This window comes from Histoplasma capsulatum, genomic scaffold (genome assembly GCF_000149585.1).
Source record: "Histoplasma capsulatum NAm1 scaffold_7 genomic scaffold, whole genome shotgun sequence".
In the NCBI taxonomy this organism is placed as follows: Eukaryota; Fungi; Ascomycota; class Eurotiomycetes; order Onygenales; family Ajellomycetaceae; genus Histoplasma; species Histoplasma mississippiense.
The window spans coordinates 2199598-2218836 of record NW_001813976.1 but is presented as its reverse complement, the minus strand read 5'-3'; the positions used below and the strand labels follow the sequence as shown (position 1 = coordinate 2218836).

Below are 19239 nucleotides of genomic sequence, written 5' to 3'. Positions count from 1 at the left end.
CCTCAATGCGGTTGACAAAAATTCCTCTATGTCGATGTAACCTGGTCAAATCGTTCAAGCTCTGCAAGGTGACATCTAGAGATAGCGCTTGCTTGACCTACGATGTGATCGCTTCGCACTCCAGGGTCCCCATCTTTCGTGCATTTGACTGGTCTCCAGTTGACGAGACCCTGGTAGCTGTTGGTCTGGCGTCGGGGGAGGCAGCTATTCTTCGTATGGACGATAACTACCAAGCTCCGATTGTTTTCCCCATCCGGAATCAGAGATATTGCAATGCCGTTGCGTTTAGTACTCAGGGGCTCTTAGCGGCTGGGCTGGATAAAGTGAGAAATGACTTTTGCCTAAATATCTGGGACGTAAATCAGCGCCTCTCCGTAAGCGGTTCTCGAGGTTACGGATCCGATAGACACGCGTTAGAGCCACTCTGGAAGCTTGCGAGTTCGGAGCCCATTAGCAGTATCAAGTTCTTCAAAGACCAACCAGATACCATAGTTGCAGGAGTCAAAGGCCAGTTCGTCAGAATTTACGATTTACGAGGTATGTGTGATCTCCAACTTTTTGAATTATTCACTACCTGACTGGTACATTTCCCGGTTGTAGAGGGTCCAGGAAACCCATCTTTACAATTTCCCACCCGCTGTGTACATAATTTAGCCGTTGATTGGTTGGATGAAAATTACATTGCGTCGTGCAATCCAACGGGAGATATTTCCATCTGTATTTGGGATCGCCGTTGGGGACCTCGATTTTCATCCGGGACACTCCCAACTACGGACTCCACTCAGACTGCGGCAGCTCTTGAGTTTAAAAATGTTATTGACCCAAAATCCTCGATATGGAGTCTACGGTTCTCCAGAACCAAACAAGGGTGCCTAGGGATGCTGTCTAGTGATGGGGACTTCAAGGCGTATGATGTTGTCAAAGAATATGTTTCAGACGAAATCCGAACGTCATTAGAAGATCAAACCCTGGGACGATATTCCGCCAAATCGTACCACGAACATATTTACACGAAGACAGTCCGTGATTTTCGGAACCCTCACCTTCCTCGTGATGGGAAAGTAGCATCTTTTGACTTTTTGAACTTCAGCACGTCGAGTGAACCGACCACCGTTACACTTTTGGCCAATCGGTCTGTTTCTCTATTCACAATTCAATCGCAGCCATGTCCTGTGGCTCTTTCTTCCCAAAGTGTATTAGTCCGTGGAGATATTTCAGAAAAAAACATAAATTTGAGCTGTGTAAGGCCCTCATCAGAATCCCATTCGCAAATATCTCAAACTATGCGAAGAATTCAGGGCCGTTGTGCATCACCGACCACTCAACCGAACGGCAGTTCAGTCGCCAAAACAGATAATAAAAATGGCCAGGACCAAAAGTCAGCGGATTATCGCACTAAACCAGATGTCACTCAGTATATCTCTGGCCGAGAGAGTTTTGAAAGATCTTTATCCGCGGGAATATTTGACACTCCATTAACAATCCATGACGCTTTAGCCTGGATGTCCATTCCTCGATTACGATGTCAAGAGGGCTACCTCCTCGACGGCGAGACGAACAAAGAGTTCTTCCCTGACGACCCTGGACTGCGGGAGTTTTGGGATTGGGTAGGGCGTACGTTTTCCCCTTCTTTTGTCTCTTAGCCTTTAGCTGAGTATAATAGGCGCCAGGGAAAATTCGGCCAGTGATTCTATGATCATCCATTCCGTGGATATGAATTATATTGGTGTATATAGTATATGGAATAAGAGCTTTGGTTCGTATAACCCGGAATTGTGAATTTCACCGAAAAAATTCTAACATAAAGCATAGGTCAGAGCCTTGAGAATCGCGTATCCCGATCTAATTTGAACCAAAATATCGATATAGATCAGCTCATCATAGGCCTCACAGAGGAACTTCGCATTCCAGAAGGAAAAGGATGCGCAACTCGATTCCCGGCTCACCGCCGTCTATGCCTTCGCATCGCTGGAGCTGCGGAATCTATTGCTGATTTGGAAGCAGCGGTGAACAATCTTGTAGAAGCTCGTCAACATACTAAGGCTGCTGCACTGGCACTCTTCCAGGACGAACCGAAATTAGCTTTCTTGGCTCTTAGGAAAAATCATCCTACTCAGGCACATAAACTTCTCGCCATGGCTATTACCGGCGCGACGAAAGGGGAAAACGACCCCGACTGGGAGGAGACATGCAGGGAAATCGCCCAGGAGCTCACAGACCCCTACGCTCGGGCTATTTTAGCTTTGATGAGCAAAGGTGACTGGAATTCTGTGATTAAGGAGGTCACCCTTCCTTTAAGATATAGAGTGGAGGTTGCTCTCCGCTGGCTTCCCGACAACGAGTTAAGTTCTTACCTGCGGGATGCGACTATGGATGCAATACGCCAAGGGGATGTTGAAGGAGTCATCCTTACTGGCCTTGACCATGGAGCAATGGGTCTATTCCAATCTTACATAGACAAGTTTGGCGACATTCAAACACCTGTTCTTGCTATGAGCCATACTGTCCCGCGATTCATTACCGATCCACCAAACAGTATCCGATTTGAAGCCTGGAGAGAGACGTATCGACGGCAAGTGAATGCCTGGAAACTCCAGCTAGATAGGGCTAGGTTTGACGTTGAATCACGGAAGTTGGCAGTCACTTGGGATGGCCACAGACTCATAAAACCACCACCGCAACAAATCAGTTTGACATGCAACTACTGTACTCGTCCTCTCTCCCAGCAGGATGAACCTGACTACCCGGTTTTCCCCTCGACCGGCGTGGAAATCGTTCATTCAATGACGGCAAGCCCCCTCGGCACCGCATCCCAGTCAGGTACTATCTGCCCAAAGTGTGGGCGACATATGCCCCGATGCGGGATTTGTTCTTTATGGTTAGGCACCGCAGATCCGATGTCCAGAGCTGGTATTGCTAGCGGAAGTACGAGCAAGCAAGCAAGTGAGACACCTCCAGAAGATGTGATGAAAAGGTTTGTAGTCTTCTGCATTAATTGCAATCATGGATTCCATGCTCACCATGCAAGGACTGGTTCAAAAAGCATAGGATTTGTCCAGTTGCTGAATGTCACTGCATATGTGACCGATGAAATGTGTCTTTATTTCTTTTTTCCTTTTCTTTTTCTTTTCTTTTCTTTTCTTTTTTTTTTTTTTTTGGCGGATTCGTGCAATGTTAGTTAGGCTTTGGTATAGCGATGTCGTTTGTGTTGGTGGTTCTCCGTTGTTACGAATGAAGTATTCCGAGATAACCCCTGGAAGTATTCCGCGCAAATCGGAATCTGTTTAAAATCGTCTTTTACCATTTGATGGTAACTTAATAGGTCGACTTTTCTATGGCGCTTGGGATCGCCGTCCTTATCAACGATGTAGCTATATAACCCACATGGAATTGCTGAACCTAAAACCGTGGCTAAATAATTTTTTAACGACTCCTCGTAAATGAATGATGTGCTTCGTTCAATCCTGTAACGAAGGAGAGAATTCCAATCGTCAGGCGCTAGAAGGCCGCCAAATATTCAAAGCGGGAATTCGTTTTCGTTCCTCATAGTTATCAATTTTTAGATCCCGCTAACTAACCCCTCCACTACCAGCTCCGCAATGACTCACTGCCTTAACCCACGCCAAACGCTCTCATTTGCAACAGATAAAACCGACAAGCTATTTTTCTTTTACAAACAGATACAAAGCGCTTTTATCTAAAGCCGTCGTGCAACGCAAATCGGCTGGTTCGATTCGGTGTTCTCAAACAGCTATCGATTACTGGGTTGAATAGCGCTGCTCGCATGTCCCATTCTGGCCGGGGACGGGGTCGTGGGCGCGGAGAGGGGCGTTCCGAGCTCAGTCGCGAGGTAGTCGTTTCGAAGGCATTAAGCTACATCTTACGGCACGCGGCGGAAAGAGAAGGGTTGAAAATTGACAGGCATGGTTATGCCAACGTCGCTGATCTGGTATGATGTCCCTCCACCCATCAGAAGGAAGCATCAAATGGCACCACCCCTCATAGCGAAAGTTTCAAAAAACTACCCCCAAAAAAATGAAAAGAAAAGAAAAGAAGAAACGCTAACAGGACCACACAAATTGACACCATAGCTAGCATGGCGGAAACTGAAATCCTTAAAAGTCACCTTCCCAGAAATTCTAAACGCGGTCTCCACCTCCGATAAACAGCGGTTTGGTCTCCTGTATAAACCCTCACACTCGCATGATGATGACTCGGAGACTACAACCACACCACCCACAGACCCTTGCAAGCAAGATGAGCACGACTCTTCCACTGCAACTGCAACTGCAACCGCAACCGCAACCGCAACCGCAACCGCAACCGCAACCGCAACCGCAACCGCAACCGCAACCGCAACCGCCCTAGCCGTAGCCGCCAACGACCCAGAACCCACCCACTACCTCATCCGCGCCACACAAGGTCACAGTATAAAAACCGTCGAAGCCGCCTCCCTCCTCGAAAAGCTTTCCCTTCCCTCCGCCAACTCCTCCGCTCCCGCGCTCCCGGACACCGTCGTGCACGGCACCTACCATGCCGCCTGGCCGTTGATACTCGCCTCTGGCGGCCTACGATGCATGAGCAGGAACCACATACATTTCGCCACGGGGCCGGCGCTATCCAGTGTATTACCCGAAGGGCGCGGGGGATCTATTGTTGTGCGTGATAGGAGTGCTGGTGCTGGTGCTGGTGCTGGCGGGGTGATATCCGGGATGCGAGCTGATGCGCAGATACTGATATATATTGATTTGAAGAAGGCGTTGGAGGCCGGCGTGCCGTTTTGGAGAAGCGAGAATGGAGTTATTTTGAGTGAGGGGGTGGATTTGGGGATTGGGGGGGAGGGGGCCGAGCCTGGGGTTGCTGGGCGGAAGGGAGTTGGGTTGGAGTTTTTTGATGTTGTTGTGGAGAGGAAGAATGGGCTAGGAGTCTTATGGGATAGGGAGCAGGGGGGCCTAGTGCTGGAGACGCCAGAGTGGATGTTGAAGGCGAGGAATCCGAAGGGCGGGGCGGGAAGGGGTAGTGGGGGAAAGGGGAGGGGGAGCTAGATGTTGTCGGGGCGGTTGATATCTGAATATGCGTGCTGCTAGGGCCGTACATCTTCTGCTCCGCTCTTTGAACAACTATTTAATGGGTTACCTACCTACAATACACCTCTCTCGGGCCTGGTAGTTTTGCTTAGGCCTACCCTCGTCCGTCCGCGACAGGATTCTTTTCCACATCTGCTTCCCCGACGAGAACCAGCATGGGTAGAACGGGGGGGGAGTAAGAAAGTTCTCATCTCCCCATCGGACTCATGCCATTGAGCTAACTTCCTAGAGCTATGACCAGGCTCGTTGTTCTACCTGCCTTGACTACATCACCCTCACAGAATTAGTTCATAGTGTGGATGACGGGCCTAGAGCTCAGGTTTCTCAAGACAATGATCCTTTCTTAAAATTAATGAAATGGAATGAAACAAGAATTGAAACTCCCTTTTCGAGACACGTTTCGTTACTACTCAGGTCATGATCAAATTATGAAACTAAACCCTTAATATATAAAAAGCCTAACGAGGTTGTAGTCGCGAGTACCTCAGGAGGAGCTATATATGGAAAAAAGAAAGGCTAGTTATTGTCTCTATGATGATATCAGTCTGGTTGTTTCTTGGGTTTTAGGCTTCTTTTCTCCTCTCTACGTACGTTGACTCTAGAAGCACATAAAAATCCACAGTCTCTAGAGTAAAGCTTGTTTTCTCCCCCAAGGTATTTTCTTCAATTTTCTGGTAAATTTTCTGAATGTGGGTGGGGATGAAAAATGAGACGAATGAGGTGAGGGCAAAACAAAAGATAAAAAAGCAGGGCGGGGCAGGGCAAACAGGCACCGTAGACTTGTTATTATTATTGGTATACTTTTTGAAGCGATGATGGGGTAGCCAAAAGAAATGCTCGTTGGAACAACGGTTGGGTATTTGCGCGTGTATATTCCTCATTTTCACAATGCATTCATCCATCATACCTGGCCTCCATCGGAAATATTGCTGAAATGCAGCCCATCAGTTGAAAGCTCCACTGAATGTAGCGATCATGCAAGGCAACCAGTCAACCACCGACAGCATCCACACTTCAATTTGACGAATCTCCTTCCCAATTGGAATTTTTTATTTTTATTTTTTATTTTTATTTTTTTATTTTTATTTTATTTTATTTTATTTTTTTTTTAATTGTGTATTGTATACGCTTTGGTTATTGTCCCTCTTGAGACAGTTATCTCGCATACTGTCATCCTGTCACGATTGGCAAAAATAAAGAAATAGAAAATCACACCAGTGCGATGTGCACGTTCAATGGCCTACTAGTAACGTTAAACTCTTCATTACATGTTGTTTCCCAGCGAGTAAAATTGGCCACATAGCCCACATGTGCTGTACCTACCTTGGGTACCTGTGTTTGTTTACTTTGTTTTCGGGGCGGATAAAGAAGAGTTCCTGGATGAGCCATCCAGACATCTTGTTTGATGTCAATTGTGGGAATGGCCCATTTGGTGCCGAAGTAGCTGGGTCCTCATCGATTGGCCCATGCGCCCGCAAAATGGGGCTTTGGGGAGTTTCGTGGAAAACACTCTTCCCCAGGCTTCGCTGACCGAGGCTGCTGGGTCGGAAAAGAGCTCTAACCACCGTCGGGCCAGCCAATAACAGAGAAGAAGAGCGGAGTGTGTTCTCTCTCTGTTGCTGGCTGATGCGCTTTTCACTGCTTTGAGCAGCCGAGCATTTTCAGCGCGAGGAATGCATGATGTAATTTGAACCTCCATGTCTTGGAGGGGTGGATCAGACTCGAGGAGAAAGGCCGAAGGCCGCAAGCCAACCACACGGATGTGTGTGGTGTTGGCAGGCTTGGACTGGCTGGAGGGGTCTGGGAAAGGGTTTTTGATATGGGCTGCATCGTATGTATGTTTCTACGAACGAAAATGAGAAGGGATTTGGAACAAACCCCACCGTTCGTTCCGCGCTGCACGAATGATTGAGTTTCAAGCAGACACGGCTAGCCGAGGATGGATCGTGAAGTTGAAGTTCAAATGCTACGCGTGATTCATCAGGAAGGCAAAGTCTGATTTCAAAAATAGGAAGAAGCTACATCAACCAAATGACAAATCCCGAAGTAAATACCTGGGTGCAGCCACCTCGTAACCATGGTATGCTCTCAGACTCCCCACTCCGTCCATGTGTCTTGAGCATATCTGCCCACAGAGTAGTCGAGAACGAGCGGTCTCCATCACGAAATCATTGCCTAGGATTGCGGGACCCAATTGTCCTTCCTCATCCTTGGGCCTTTATCGTCCAAAAAAGCACGCTTGATTCGCTCACGTGGGATCACGTGGTTTGGCTGGGCCCATGGGGCGGGCCAATGCTAAGGTACCGCTCCATAGTGGATTGTATGGGGAAGTACTCCACCGGCAACGGGCCCCATTGTCCCTTGTCCCGTCCCTGATACAGAAGAACCAGAACAGGAGTCCCGCAGCGACGCCTGACTAAGGCATAACTACGTGACTGACTAACCCATCCAAGGTTCCCCGTCCTTTTCTCGTCCGCCGTCGCCATCTTTCAGCCAACTTCAACCTCATCTCATCCAAACAAGTTCTATCTGCGAAGTGTTGCTGGTTCTCGTATACTAACTGAAATCGCCCATCGTCTTCCCTTCTCGTTGTTTCATTCTTCTTTGTCTTCTTCTTTCATCTTCTCGGCCTTTCACTTCTTCTCGTTCATATTCCCTTTCTACTTTACATAATCAATCCTCCTTTCCAAGTGAGACTGTCCTTCGGTCTCCCTTTCGCGATCACAAACCGCCCTTGTCCTGTGTCGCATACAGCTGAACCTGAGCCATCCCGCTCATCTTCGTCTGTCTCCTCGCCATCATAAATTTTTGAGCGGGGATATTCTCGAGTGGTGGGTATTTTCTATCTATTTCCATATTCCTCTTTTGTTCGTGCAACTGCGCCTGGCTCTATTCCAATGCCACGCGTGTCTTTCCCCTCTTTATCATCATAACTCCGCCTCTTCTGATATTTAATTTTTCATGTACCAAAACTGCTCCCGTTGATTCGACGGCTAACATATGTCGCCTGATGCTTCCAACTGAACAGAATATCAACCATCCACCTTCTGTATCCGCAATCATGGCGACTCGCCCAGCTTCGTCCAGCATTGCCATGGCACTTGCTGGCAAGACTGCCTCTGTTGAGATCCCCAAACCGCGTGGTAGTTGCCTCTCTTATGGCAGGGACAGCTTGGCTGCTGTTCCAACTCGTCACCATGGTCAACCTACCATGTTACCTACGCCTCCCAACTCCCTCTCCCCTAACATAAATCCCCATGGTTTCAAACGTCACCACTCGAACCTGCCGGCCTCGCCACCCTATGTCCCTTTGCATGTCGATTCTGATATCGACCTGCAGGATGCAGTCGACCATGCCAAAGGCCAGGACCAGCATCACCATCCCCCCTTGGTGGCAGAGAATCTGAGCTCCCTCGCTGGGTCGGATGCGATCTCTCCTGGAATGTTGGCCAAACACCACCTCCCCGATATCCTTCTGACGCATGGCCCTTTGGCTATACGACATATTATCGGTTACCTGACTACGTCAGTACCAGGTTTCTCCAGGATCCCTCCAGCTAAAGCACGTAGACTTGTTGTAGGAGCCCTGGAAAGCCGGGGAAATGGTGAAGGTGCTGGAGTCGATGGAGGCGTTGAGTTTGAAAAGGTTGGATGGGGCAGGTGGGATGCACGACGTCATAACCAACCACCCAGACTTACCAAAGATGGGCCAACATCTCCTCCAGGCAGTGTGCCATCCTCCCACAGGATCCAAATCCCCGCTGGTCGAGGGCTCCGCGACGTTTCTGGCCAGTACGGATCCTCGATGGCAGGAGATTCTGTTGTTTTCTCTCACTCCGACTTCGACTGCAAAGACCATGAAGATATCACCATGTTGGAGCACGAAGCCGACAAAATGTCACTCGACGGAGATGATCGAGCGTCATACTGTTCCTCGTCCGAAACCCCTGAGGATGAAATACCTATGGACGGCGATTGGGACGAGGCAGACGTCACGGACGAAGAGGACTGGGCGCAGATTGGAGCTGCCGCCCTCAGGGCCAGGTCTTACCCTAGTGTCCCTGGGGGTGGTACTGACATCAACAACACCAATGCTTACTATGATTATACCACCTATGCGGCTGACTCCAAAGGCAGGGTTCGGGGCCATGGTGGTGGACCCTCCTATTCGGCTCTCACAAAATCTGTGCCTGGTGGCATTCCCATTCAACCAGTCGATATCGAAGAACGAGCAGCAGTTGAAGCGCTCTTGCAACTCGGTTCTATGTAACCACCACTCTTTTATACTTTTTTTTACATCCCGTTCGACACGCAGATCTATCAACCTACCTAATCACTTATTTTAACATAACGGCATCTTCATTCCCGCATCTATCTCTTCCTTGGTTGGGCCGGGCCGGACCAGACTGCACTTTTAATTTTTATTAATACTGCCACTACTATTATTACATTATTATTATTCACTTCCCACGATTGTCAATCATTTCAACGCGTCCCTTTCCGATACGCATACACATGCCTGCTAGTCTGGCAGTATTGTGGGGCAAGGGAAAACGCTCCGACCTTTCAAGTGGGAAACTGGATGGGAAAGGTATATGGGCGAAACATTGGGTTTGGCTTTTTTTTTTTTTTTTTTTTCTATTATCATGGCGTTTTATGTTTTCATTGTTTCCTTTTCTTCTTCACTTGTCTATATCCCCATATGCATTAACACGAGGTAATTATTTCTCTTATCCTTCTATTATTATTTTCCTTTGTTGTACTTTTCTTAGCTCTTTTCCTACTTATTTTTACTCTTATCCGAGAATAACTATATTGGTTGGGGGTCCAATGACCAAGGCGTTGAAATAACCTCCATACCTAACTCCGTTTCTAACGGGTCCCTGGACTTATTGGTGTTCCTCATTTTACATTTTTTTCCTCCTTTGTTTCCTTTCATATTCCCATTACTCTCCACTCCGGCGCCTAAGTACGGGTTTACGTCTCTTTTTCCCATTTCTTATATCATTTTGTGCACGATATGCCCGCCCTTCTATGGCCATCTCTACGTTCAATATTTTTGAGGACTTTGATCATCAGCTACCGACAATTCTGTGGCAACCATATCTTGAGAGAGAACAATAACCTCTTTGGTGGCCTTCCTCTTATTTACTCGTTTGTTTACTGCAGGTCAGGGATTCTCTTATCTTTTCTCGACCCGACATTGCATCTTTTAAATCTTCCACGTCTTCAATGGCCCCCCGTATTTTCCCCATTTGCATGAGCTCTTTGTCCTTCATTATTTGTCTTTTCCTATGTTGTCTCTCCTTTATCTCTTTTATCATTTCATTTTTCTTTAATTTTCTCCTTTTTACTGTCTTTGGTTGATATATTATTTGCATGTATTAGCCGTTCATGAATCTGTCTTGCGCCTAAGACACACCATCATGATTTATGTCGACACAACAAAAAATGGAGAAAAACGGCACGCGGAAAAAAAAAACAAAGAAAAAAGATAAAAGATTAAAAAAAGAGGAGGAGCTGAAGCATCAATAAATCAGTGAGAGAAGAAGAAGAGAAAAATAATGGAGAGAAATAAAAGAAAACGGTGCAAAAACTTGGTCATCTTAACTGTATTGCACTAAGTTTTTTTTTCTTTTTCTTTTTTTTTTCTGAATATCATTTTCCTTGCCCCTTGCATTCTGTTCATAACTTATCTCTGATCTGTTTCTTCTTCGCCCTTCTTCCACTGCCTCGGTCGTCTTAAATGTACAGTACTGAGTTGATGCTTGAGTACTTCGATTTTTATGAATTTTCTTTTCCTTTCTTTTCTTTTTCTTTTTAATGACACATTGAAACTATCTAGAATTGATTTGAGGGTTTACATACTGCTTTTCTCTTCATTTTATCTCTGATCCTTTGATTATATTCTTCTGTGAGTTTTATCACCCCTCATCATTTGCTGCATGATGTACATAACCTTATATATAAACTGTGTATACTGTGTATACTGTGTATACATTACCTCTATACGTTGTATTTTTTTCATGATATATTACATATTAGTTATAGATATATGGCACATACAGCTTCTTTTTTCTGTTTCTGTTTATGTAGGTATATAACGTATATTTCCTGTTTTAGTTGAATATGCATGGCTGCACAGTGCTTTTACTTCCTTATTTTTCTTGTTTCCTTTACACATAAATATATACTATATACCTTGACTTTCTTTTGTATAGTTTAGCAGCTATATCGCACACTTTCTGCGCTCAGTCATTCATTGGAGGATTATGAGCGGCTGTATCTCGGTATAGCGTTATTCTGACTACTTGTGGAAAAGTGGCACCAGATCGTTTTATTTCAAACTGCAAACAAACCTCATCTTCTTTTTAAAAATTTTTATTTTTATTTTATTTTATTTTATTTTATTTTTTTTGTTGCTGCGTGTTGAAGAGAATTCTGAAGTTTAAACAGAAAAAAGAAAAAAATAGCAGGAGAAAGAAAGAAGAACAATGTTCAAGGGGGAGGAGGTGTCTCAAAAGCGTACCCATATCATACAAATCAAGTTCATACAATAACATGATACTCCAAACCCAAACCAAACGTCCATTCAGATATAATAATAATAGCCCGATATCATCCAAATCCAAAGAGCCAACCCAACCAATCCCCAACCCATAATGTACAAACTCCACCTCCTACCTCCTACCCCATTCCCCGCTCCCGCTCCCCCTCCCCTTAACCCTCCTCCATTTCCCAATCCCACAAGCCCGCCTCACCGCCGATTAACCCACCTCCACACCCCCGCCTCCGCCTCCGCAAGCCGATTCCCCGCCGTCCTCACCAACTCCACCGCGCCCCGCCACATCGCCGCACCAGGCCACGCACCCTCATCGACATCGTCTGGCCCCGGCCCCGGCCCCGGCCCCGGCCCCGGCCACCCCCTGCCGTCCTGATATACATATCTCCCCCCCGCGCCACCGGGGGCGTCGTCCCAGCGCCAGCTGCCGCCGACGTTGCTTGTGTTTGCTGGCGGGGCGGGGGAGGCGGCGCCGTAGGGGTAGTTGTGGGTGTAGGTGTAGGTGTAGGTGTGTGCGCTGCGGGGATCGTTTATGGCTGGGTTTTGCATGTAGCCGGGCGGGTGGGTGAGGGATTGGTTGTGCTGAGGCCGGGGTGGGGGTGGTAGCTGTTGTTGTTGTTGTTGTTGTTGTTGCAGGGCGGGGTGGGCTGGTGGGTATCGGGAGGTGGAAGCGGAAGAGGCGGCGGCGGCTGGGATCTGGCCTGCTTTCGGTGGTGGTGGGGGGATAGAGTTAGGGATGGGTGGTGGGTGCATGGTGGTTGTGCCCGCTCCGGGTTGAGTTGGTAGGATAGGAACTGGCGTCTGTCCTGGTGCTGGTGGCAGAGGGGATAATGGATCCACAGCTGTTGGCGGATTGGCAGTGGTCTGCGTGGGTGATTGGGAGAGAGAATCTGGTGTGTATACTATCGAGACTGAATGGGATGAGATGGGGTGGGAGGAGGACGGGGCGGAGTCAGCATTGCGGCCACTGCTACTGTCCATTGGAATAGGTGTCGGTATAGATGTGGAGGAGCGTGGGGATGTTGTAGGCTCCGGCGCATTAGAGATTGCGCCTTCGCCTTCAGATGAGTCTCTTGGCGGGGGATTCTGGAGATGTAAGTTCATGTCTGTCTCCCTTGTGGGGTGCGTGTGGGATAGCACGATGATCAAGCGGGAGTGAGCTTGGGATCACCAAATAGACAAGACAATAGGTTTCGTGCACAAACGGAGGTAACTATACAACTCCACGTTGGAGGATACTTGGTGTAGCTAGTTAACTACGGTTTTATGCTGACGTCATCAGTCACATGCCGTGCGGGTAGGTGACACGGTGGACAAAAGGAGCTTTCTCTATGAAGTGTAGTATAACAGGCGGAGGAAAGAAATACCGATAGAATAGGAATTTGGAATGCCAAAATCGAACACACATACACACAAGAGGAAGTACAGAGAAAAATAAAAGAAGCTCGCAGGCAAGCAGTAGTAGCAGTAGTAAAGTTACAATATGTTTTAAAAGAAGAAAAAAAAAAGAAGCCATATTTGTTTGTTACCATGCATCCAAGATAAAAGAAAAGGAGACAGTTCTTGATGCATATCTTCTATCTTTTTTTTGTTTCTTTTGCCTTTTTTTCTTCTTTTTCACCTTCCTCTCCCATACGACACTCCGGTTGCGCCACCGCTCACTCAAAACCACACCACACACAAAACTTCGCTCACACCACTCTCTGCCGGCTCCATCCCCTCAACGACAAGGAATTAATATTGAAGGAATTTGTGGTATAATACATGCGCTTATTTGAAGGCCTTGCCAAAGAGGATCAGCTGGACTTGGTCGTAGATGGAGAGCACACCAGCACCGGCGACACCACGGAGGATGTTAGCACCGGCACCCTTGAAGAATGATCGGACACCCTCCGCAGCGGCGATCTTTCGGGCGGCATCGAAGGACGAGGAGTATTTAACAGCCTTTACGTGTTGGAAAAGGAAACGGAGGTCAGCCAAAGAAAAAGAAAAAAACTTCGCGAACAATAGTAATAATTAGGGTGGACTAAAAAGAGTATACATACTTCACCAGACGTCATCATCATACGACGACGGATAGTGTCCAGAGGATAAGAAGCAATACCAGCACCAGTGGTGACACCCCAGCCGAGCAGGAAGGAGGCGATGAAGCTGCCCTCAAGGGGACCAACGAGGAGGACGGGTTTGATGGAGTCGTACATGCCGAAGTAGAGACCACGGTAGACAACAATTCCAAGGACGGAGGGGCCGAAACCACGGTAGAGACCGGCGATACCGTCAGATTTGAGAGTCTTCTTGTAGACGTCAATCAGGCCGTTGAATTGACGTTCGCCAGTACCCTTGGAGCTCTTGGCATCGTTGGCAAGACGGGTACGGGCATAGTCGAGGGAGTAAACGAAGAGCAAGGAAGTGGCACCAGCAGCCTGAGGATATCAATTAGCCGGGATTGCTTGATTGAAAAAAGTGGTATTGGGTTGGTCGCGTGAATACTTACACCACCAGAGGCCAGGTTACCAGCCATCCACTTAGCATATCCATCTCGGTCCTTCTTGAAGTTGAACATGGACTTGTAGGTATCACGGAAAGCAAAGTTGAGGGCCTGGGTTGGGAAATAACGGATGACGTTGGCAGTGTTTCCTCTCCACAAGGAGACGACACCCTCATTCTTGGCAGTTCTGCTGAAGCAGTCAATGATACCGTTGTATTTGCGATCAAGACGACCGGATTTCAACATCTCGTCCTACATTGAATAATGGTTAGCACAATCACGAGAAAATAATTTGAAAAAAAAAATTGTAAATTTTTTTTTACAATAACAAAAAGTTGTCATTAATGTGCTTAAGCGACGTACCTGGTTCTGAATGAGGAGCTTGATACGCTCGATGGGGGCGGCGGCAGTCTTCGAGACGGCGGCGGAGACACCACCCACTGTAGCAAGCAAAACCGTGTTAGTTGACAATCTGTTCACAACGACAGCAGACGCGGCTCCGCGACGACTGCTATCATCCAACCAACACGATAAGGACGATAGGCTACATACTCATGAAGTCGACCACGAAGCCCTGGAGATGGAAAAGTAAAAAATGACAAAACGTTAGCCGCCATATGTTTGCAAAAAAAGATGGTCATCAACAGCCATCGTCAACCGAGGTTTGGAGCATATCGAAGGGGCCATCATCGCAGCGTCGATTCCCAAGGGCCTGTAGCGATGCTACCCGCCATCAAAACGAACACGACGCGATTGCGCATGGCCCAATTCGAGAAAATATTGACTCCTTTCCCCATAGTGGATGGAGGGAGGAGGTAACTTACGGGCATGCCCATGAAGGACTTATCTTGCTGCTTGGCCATTTTGGGCTGTGTGAAAAACGAAACAGCACTAAAGAAAGAGAGAAAGAGAGAAGGATGGAGGGGAGATTGGAGAGTAGGGCAACGAAGACAGAAGCCTCACGGTGGGATGTGCTGGGGATGGGAGAAGAAGAAACGAGGAGAAAAAATCTGACGGAGAAAGAAAAGAAAAAGTTTGGAAGAAATAAAATCGGTTGGCAGGGCGAAGGGTTTTCTGCCGCGCTAAGCCGCTTTGGGCCACGCTGCCTCAAGCCGAGATCTCCCGAACAACAAACGGCGATAGAAAAGCGCGAGAGAGAGAGGTGGAGAAGAGCATGCTGGGGCCAACTGGGACACTGGCCACTGTGGGAGAGGAGATTTAGGATGCAGAGTCTTACGAGATATGGCCGGAGAACATTGACTCTCGGAATGTTGTTCTGCGTTGAACGAGTTACCGACGAGTACATGCACCTATATAACCTCTATGCCACCACCCTTCCACCTATCTCGACACTACTATGTACGTCGCATGCCAACCCTCGGCCGTTGTCGCCAGGAGAGAACGCAGCTGGCTAAGAAGGTGGATTCAGAATATTATCATGGGTCTAATTGGCTAGCTACGGTAGGTCTCTCGTCGCTCTTCCAGAAAGGTGGCGTGGAACCCAAAAAAATTTTTGTTCTCCTGTTTTTGGCGAAAGTTTTGTCTATTTTTGTGCATGGTGGGCAAATTCGACGAATATTGTACACATACAGCAACATATACTCTGTGCAATTATCATGTATTCTTGTTGGTTTTGACCTCTGGTAATCGAGAGTGTAGTGTACTATGTACGAGTACGGGATTGGGGGGGACTTCAACTGATGCGTGATACACAAGACGTCGGTGATGCAAATGAAAGAAAGCCTCTGCTGATTACTTGATGATAGAACAAAGTAAGATTATTGAAGAAACTGTCAATTAAATGAAATTCATTGCAAAGATCTTATACCTACATCCGACGTCAATATCGGCACATTCGTAAAAAGTATTGTAGCTCCAGCCCACTACTATGCCTGAGCCAGCCCCTCTTGACGCTTCTTCTTCTTAGACCGCTTCCGCTTCTTTTTTCCGTCTCGAATATCCACCGTCATCGCCCCATCATCTTTATTCTTATCTGTCGCATGTTGTTTCCCCTCCGAACGGGCCGATGTACTCTCTGGGGCCGTTAGCGGCAACGCAAAGTCGGCAGGGGTTCCGTTCTCATCACCAAACGTCTCCTTGCGCCACTGCCGTAGTCGTGCTTTCTTGCCCAGCTTCTTGAAGTCCTTTTTCTTGCGTTCCGGGTCACGGAATGACGCCAGTTTCTTCAAGCCCGCAAATTGGTTCAAAGCGCTGTCATCCGCCATGAGGATGTCTCGCGCAGTCAGTCCGAAGCTAACTGGTGACGTCTCGCGGTAGCGGAACTGGCCGCTGTATTTCTTGGAGGCGCCGGGGAGCATGACTGTATCGAGGTCAAGGTCAAGGCTCTTGTCGACGAGCTGTTCGATTTTCCGGCGTTCCTTTCGTGCTTCCTTTTGCTTCTCCTTTTTCTCCTGCAGGGCTTGCTTTTTCTTGTGCTTGTAGGATTTGGGTTTAGCGGCATCCTCTTCATCGCCATCGCCATTGATTCCTTCATCCCCACCCTCGTGCGCTGCATCTTGCATGTCCATGTCACTAAGCTGGGGCATCTCCCCCTCTTCGTCATCGAAATCCGGAACCAAGTCCTTGATGTCGATATCGTCATCCCACTTGGGCTTCTTCAGCTTTCGTTTCTTGGAGCCATCATGTAATCCTCCACCACTACTAGTATCATCACCATTTTCGGCCTCAGCGTAGTACTTCTCACCAAATCGCTTCTCCATCTCCTCCTCCCACTTGGCATCGTCCCATCCATCATCCAAAAAACGTGCCCAATCCTCCTCACTGAAATCTGACGTTCGCAGGCCTGCGGCTGCCTTGATCTTCTCAATCTTCTCCTCAAGCTGCTCGATTTTCAGTTTCCGTAGACGGTTCCGCTCCGCATCACGCTTCTTCTTTTCCTCTTCCTTCTTCAGCCGTTCGGCCTGTCTTTTCTTCTTCCTGCTACTTTGGTCTTCTCTCCTGACAGATAATTTGGACGTAGTGTCTCGAGAATGCGACACGAGCACCTCGTTGATTTTATTGGGATCCTCGAAACGGAAGTTGTATGCTTCTTCGAAGGCCTCGGCCTGCTGCTCTTCTTCCTCGTCATCGGATTCTAGGGGCTGGAATTTCGATTTTTCGGTAGGGACCCAGGCCCTGGATTTCAAGAAGTTGGACAGGAAGGTTTCAGGGTCTTTGTCTGCAGATTCGACATCTAGCACAGGTGCTTTTGTAATATCAGGGACAGTTGGCTTTGTCTTCGGAATGAGGAAGCCGCCCTCCTCATCCTCGCCCTCGCTGCCTCCATCACTTGCATCATTGGTGGCGTGCATTTCTTTGATAATCTCCCGTTTCAGATCTGCCTGTTCTTGTGCAAAGGTCTTTGGTTCCTCCTCCGCTTCCTTCTCGCCACCATTGGCGCCGCCGCGCAGCAGATTTTCTCTATGGTAATCGCGTATGAACATAGGCTTCTCCTTCTTAGCTGATGATGACTTCAACTCATCTTCTGTTTCTTTGATTTCGCTGTAGAATTTGACATTGGCATCGTAGACCCTGGGGTCCTTGGAGCGGATAGCGTTTAATGTATCAAAAATTTCGCGGTCGAGGTCTTCGGTTGCTAACACTCCTTCATCATCTTCATCTTCGGATTCAGAGGATGATTCCCCCTCGTCTTCTTCGGATCGATCTGACGTGTCAGCATCGTCATCCGCCAGCTTTTTGCGCTTCCCAAGGCCGGTTGTTTTGCCGTATTTGTCCTCCACTATAGATATTTTTTTTAAAAAGTGTCAGTGGGCAATTTTCGGAAAGTAGAAGGAAAGACAAAAAAAAAAGAAAAGAAAGAAAAGGAAAGGAAAGGAAAGAAAAAAACAAAAGGAAAGGAGAGAGAAATAGAAATAGATCTCGAAAAGGAGAGGGGAAAAACGCACACTGTTGTAATTCTTCTCTTTTTTTGTTATACTCAAACCGCTTCGCGTACTCCTCGTTGACTTTGAACCCGATGTTATTTCCATTGTCGAGCAGGGCTTCTCCATCATCGCTGCTGTCATTGGAGCTGTCATCGTCCATGAGCAGTTTCTTCTGCTTCTTGGCTGGCGGCTCCATTTCTCGACCAACAACGCTGAAACAGGACAGATAAAATAGAGCAAGACAATGGCAGTCAATACTAACGAGAGCAATAACAATAGGATGCAACAAGGAAAACTGAGACGAGAAATAAAAAGCGCTTGGTTGGTGGCGCGAAATCCAGCCCTACAAACAAAGTATTAATTTTTTCTTGGTGGGTTATTTTTTCCCCTTCTTGACTGTATTTATTTAGCCTCATCCCTCGCGGCCAATGGGAGGAGAGCGGTGTGCGGGAGCTGGGGTCGCTGTGGCCGCCAGAGTTTGGTCAAGGGCGAGCTGCGGATTGTCCCACAGCGGCCCACCACCGCCATTGCCACATACAACACCTTTCCTCTGACATATCTCATGCTTTCGTATATATATATATATATATATATATATGCGTGTGTGTTCATATAATGCGCCTATCCGCTAACCAGTCATAATTGCTTGGTTATTTGAAACAACCCCTTCCTCCTGATCTATGGAAACGGCGGTGTATTTCCCATAGACTGTTTGCTACATGGCCGCATCCCAGCCAGCGTCCTCCTCTGGCACCCAGGATGCGAACCCCATCAGTACCATGTATATTTATTTTGTTTATTTTCTTGGTTTGCTGGGAATGTAGCTGGCTAACACAGGGTAATTTGCAACCAGCCCGGTGGGCCTGAAGGAGGCCGCTCTCGATTCACCGACCTTTCGCGCAAGCGCCTTGCATTTCGCTGAGCAGATCGATCTTGTGGAGAAATGGCTGGATGGAGTGGCCAGGAGCGCCGTCAGGCTGAACTCGGAGCTCGCGTCGCTTGAAACTGCGGCAAACGCGTTGATCTCCAATATCCCAGCCCCGACCACCATCTCGGAAGCGGCCATAGATCATGATTATGCATTCTTTGCCTTGAGACGACACGGGGAGATTGTGAAGGATTTTTGGAACGCTGTCATATCTACTGTTAAGAAGTCTGACTCGTTGATTGCGGAACCCATACGGGCGTTCATCCAGAATGATTTGCGACAGTTCAAGG

General features: G+C 47.7%; 6 protein-coding genes across 6 annotated transcripts in view; 3 read left to right on the top strand and 3 right to left on the bottom strand.

Annotated features, from left to right (window-relative positions):
- Positions 1–5: 5 nt before the first annotated feature.
- Positions 6–5045, top strand: HCAG_06286 (conserved hypothetical protein; the record flags this gene model as incomplete). The annotated part of the gene is made up of 9 exons (XM_001538631.1): positions 6–323; positions 366–537; positions 655–1132; positions 1337–1614; positions 1813–2820; positions 2893–2974; positions 3183–3259; positions 3681–3949; positions 4092–5045. 9 exons carry the CDS (start codon positions 6–8, stop codon positions 5043–5045), a joined length of 3636 nt encoding a protein of 1211 aa, XP_001538681.1.
- A 3103-nt stretch (positions 5046–8148) lies between these two features.
- On the top strand, positions 8149–9357 carry HCAG_06285 (predicted protein; the record flags this gene model as incomplete). Its single annotated transcript, XM_001538630.1, has 1 exon — positions 8149–9357. The coding sequence occupies one exon, from the start codon at positions 8149–8151 to the stop codon at positions 9355–9357; it is 1209 nt and encodes a 402-aa protein (XP_001538680.1).
- Positions 9358–11346: 1989 nt separating this feature from the next.
- Positions 11347–12402, bottom strand: HCAG_06284 (predicted protein; the record flags this gene model as incomplete). The annotated part of the gene is made up of 3 exons (XM_001538629.1): positions 11347–11367; positions 11447–11454; positions 11958–12402. The coding sequence occupies 3 exons, from the start codon at positions 12400–12402 to the stop codon at positions 11347–11349; spliced, it is 474 nt and encodes a 157-aa protein (XP_001538679.1).
- A 1017-nt stretch (positions 12403–13419) lies between these two features.
- Positions 13420–15000, bottom strand: HCAG_06283 (ADP/ATP carrier protein; the record flags this gene model as incomplete). The annotated part of the gene is made up of 6 exons (XM_001538628.1): positions 13420–13593; positions 13695–14072; positions 14144–14389; positions 14501–14577; positions 14690–14711; positions 14962–15000. 6 exons carry the CDS (start codon positions 14998–15000, stop codon positions 13420–13422), a joined length of 936 nt encoding a protein of 311 aa, XP_001538678.1.
- Positions 15001–16023: 1023 nt separating this feature from the next.
- On the bottom strand, positions 16024–18217 carry HCAG_06282 (predicted protein; the record flags this gene model as incomplete). The annotated part of the gene is made up of 2 exons (XM_001538627.1): positions 16024–17876; positions 18043–18217. 2 exons carry the CDS (start codon positions 18215–18217, stop codon positions 16024–16026), a joined length of 2028 nt encoding a protein of 675 aa, XP_001538677.1.
- Positions 18218–18740: 523 nt separating this feature from the next.
- The window catches only part of HCAG_06281 (conserved hypothetical protein), a gene marked incomplete at both ends in the record, with an annotated part of 4782 nt that continues 4283 nt past the window's right edge, over positions 18741–19239 (top strand). Inside the window, 2 exons of the mRNA XM_001538626.1 lie at positions 18741–18802; positions 18875–19174. Of these exons, the coding sequence (XP_001538676.1) occupies positions 18741–18802; positions 18875–19174 (362 nt within the window). The remainder of the gene's footprint in view (positions 18803–18874; positions 19175–19239) is intronic.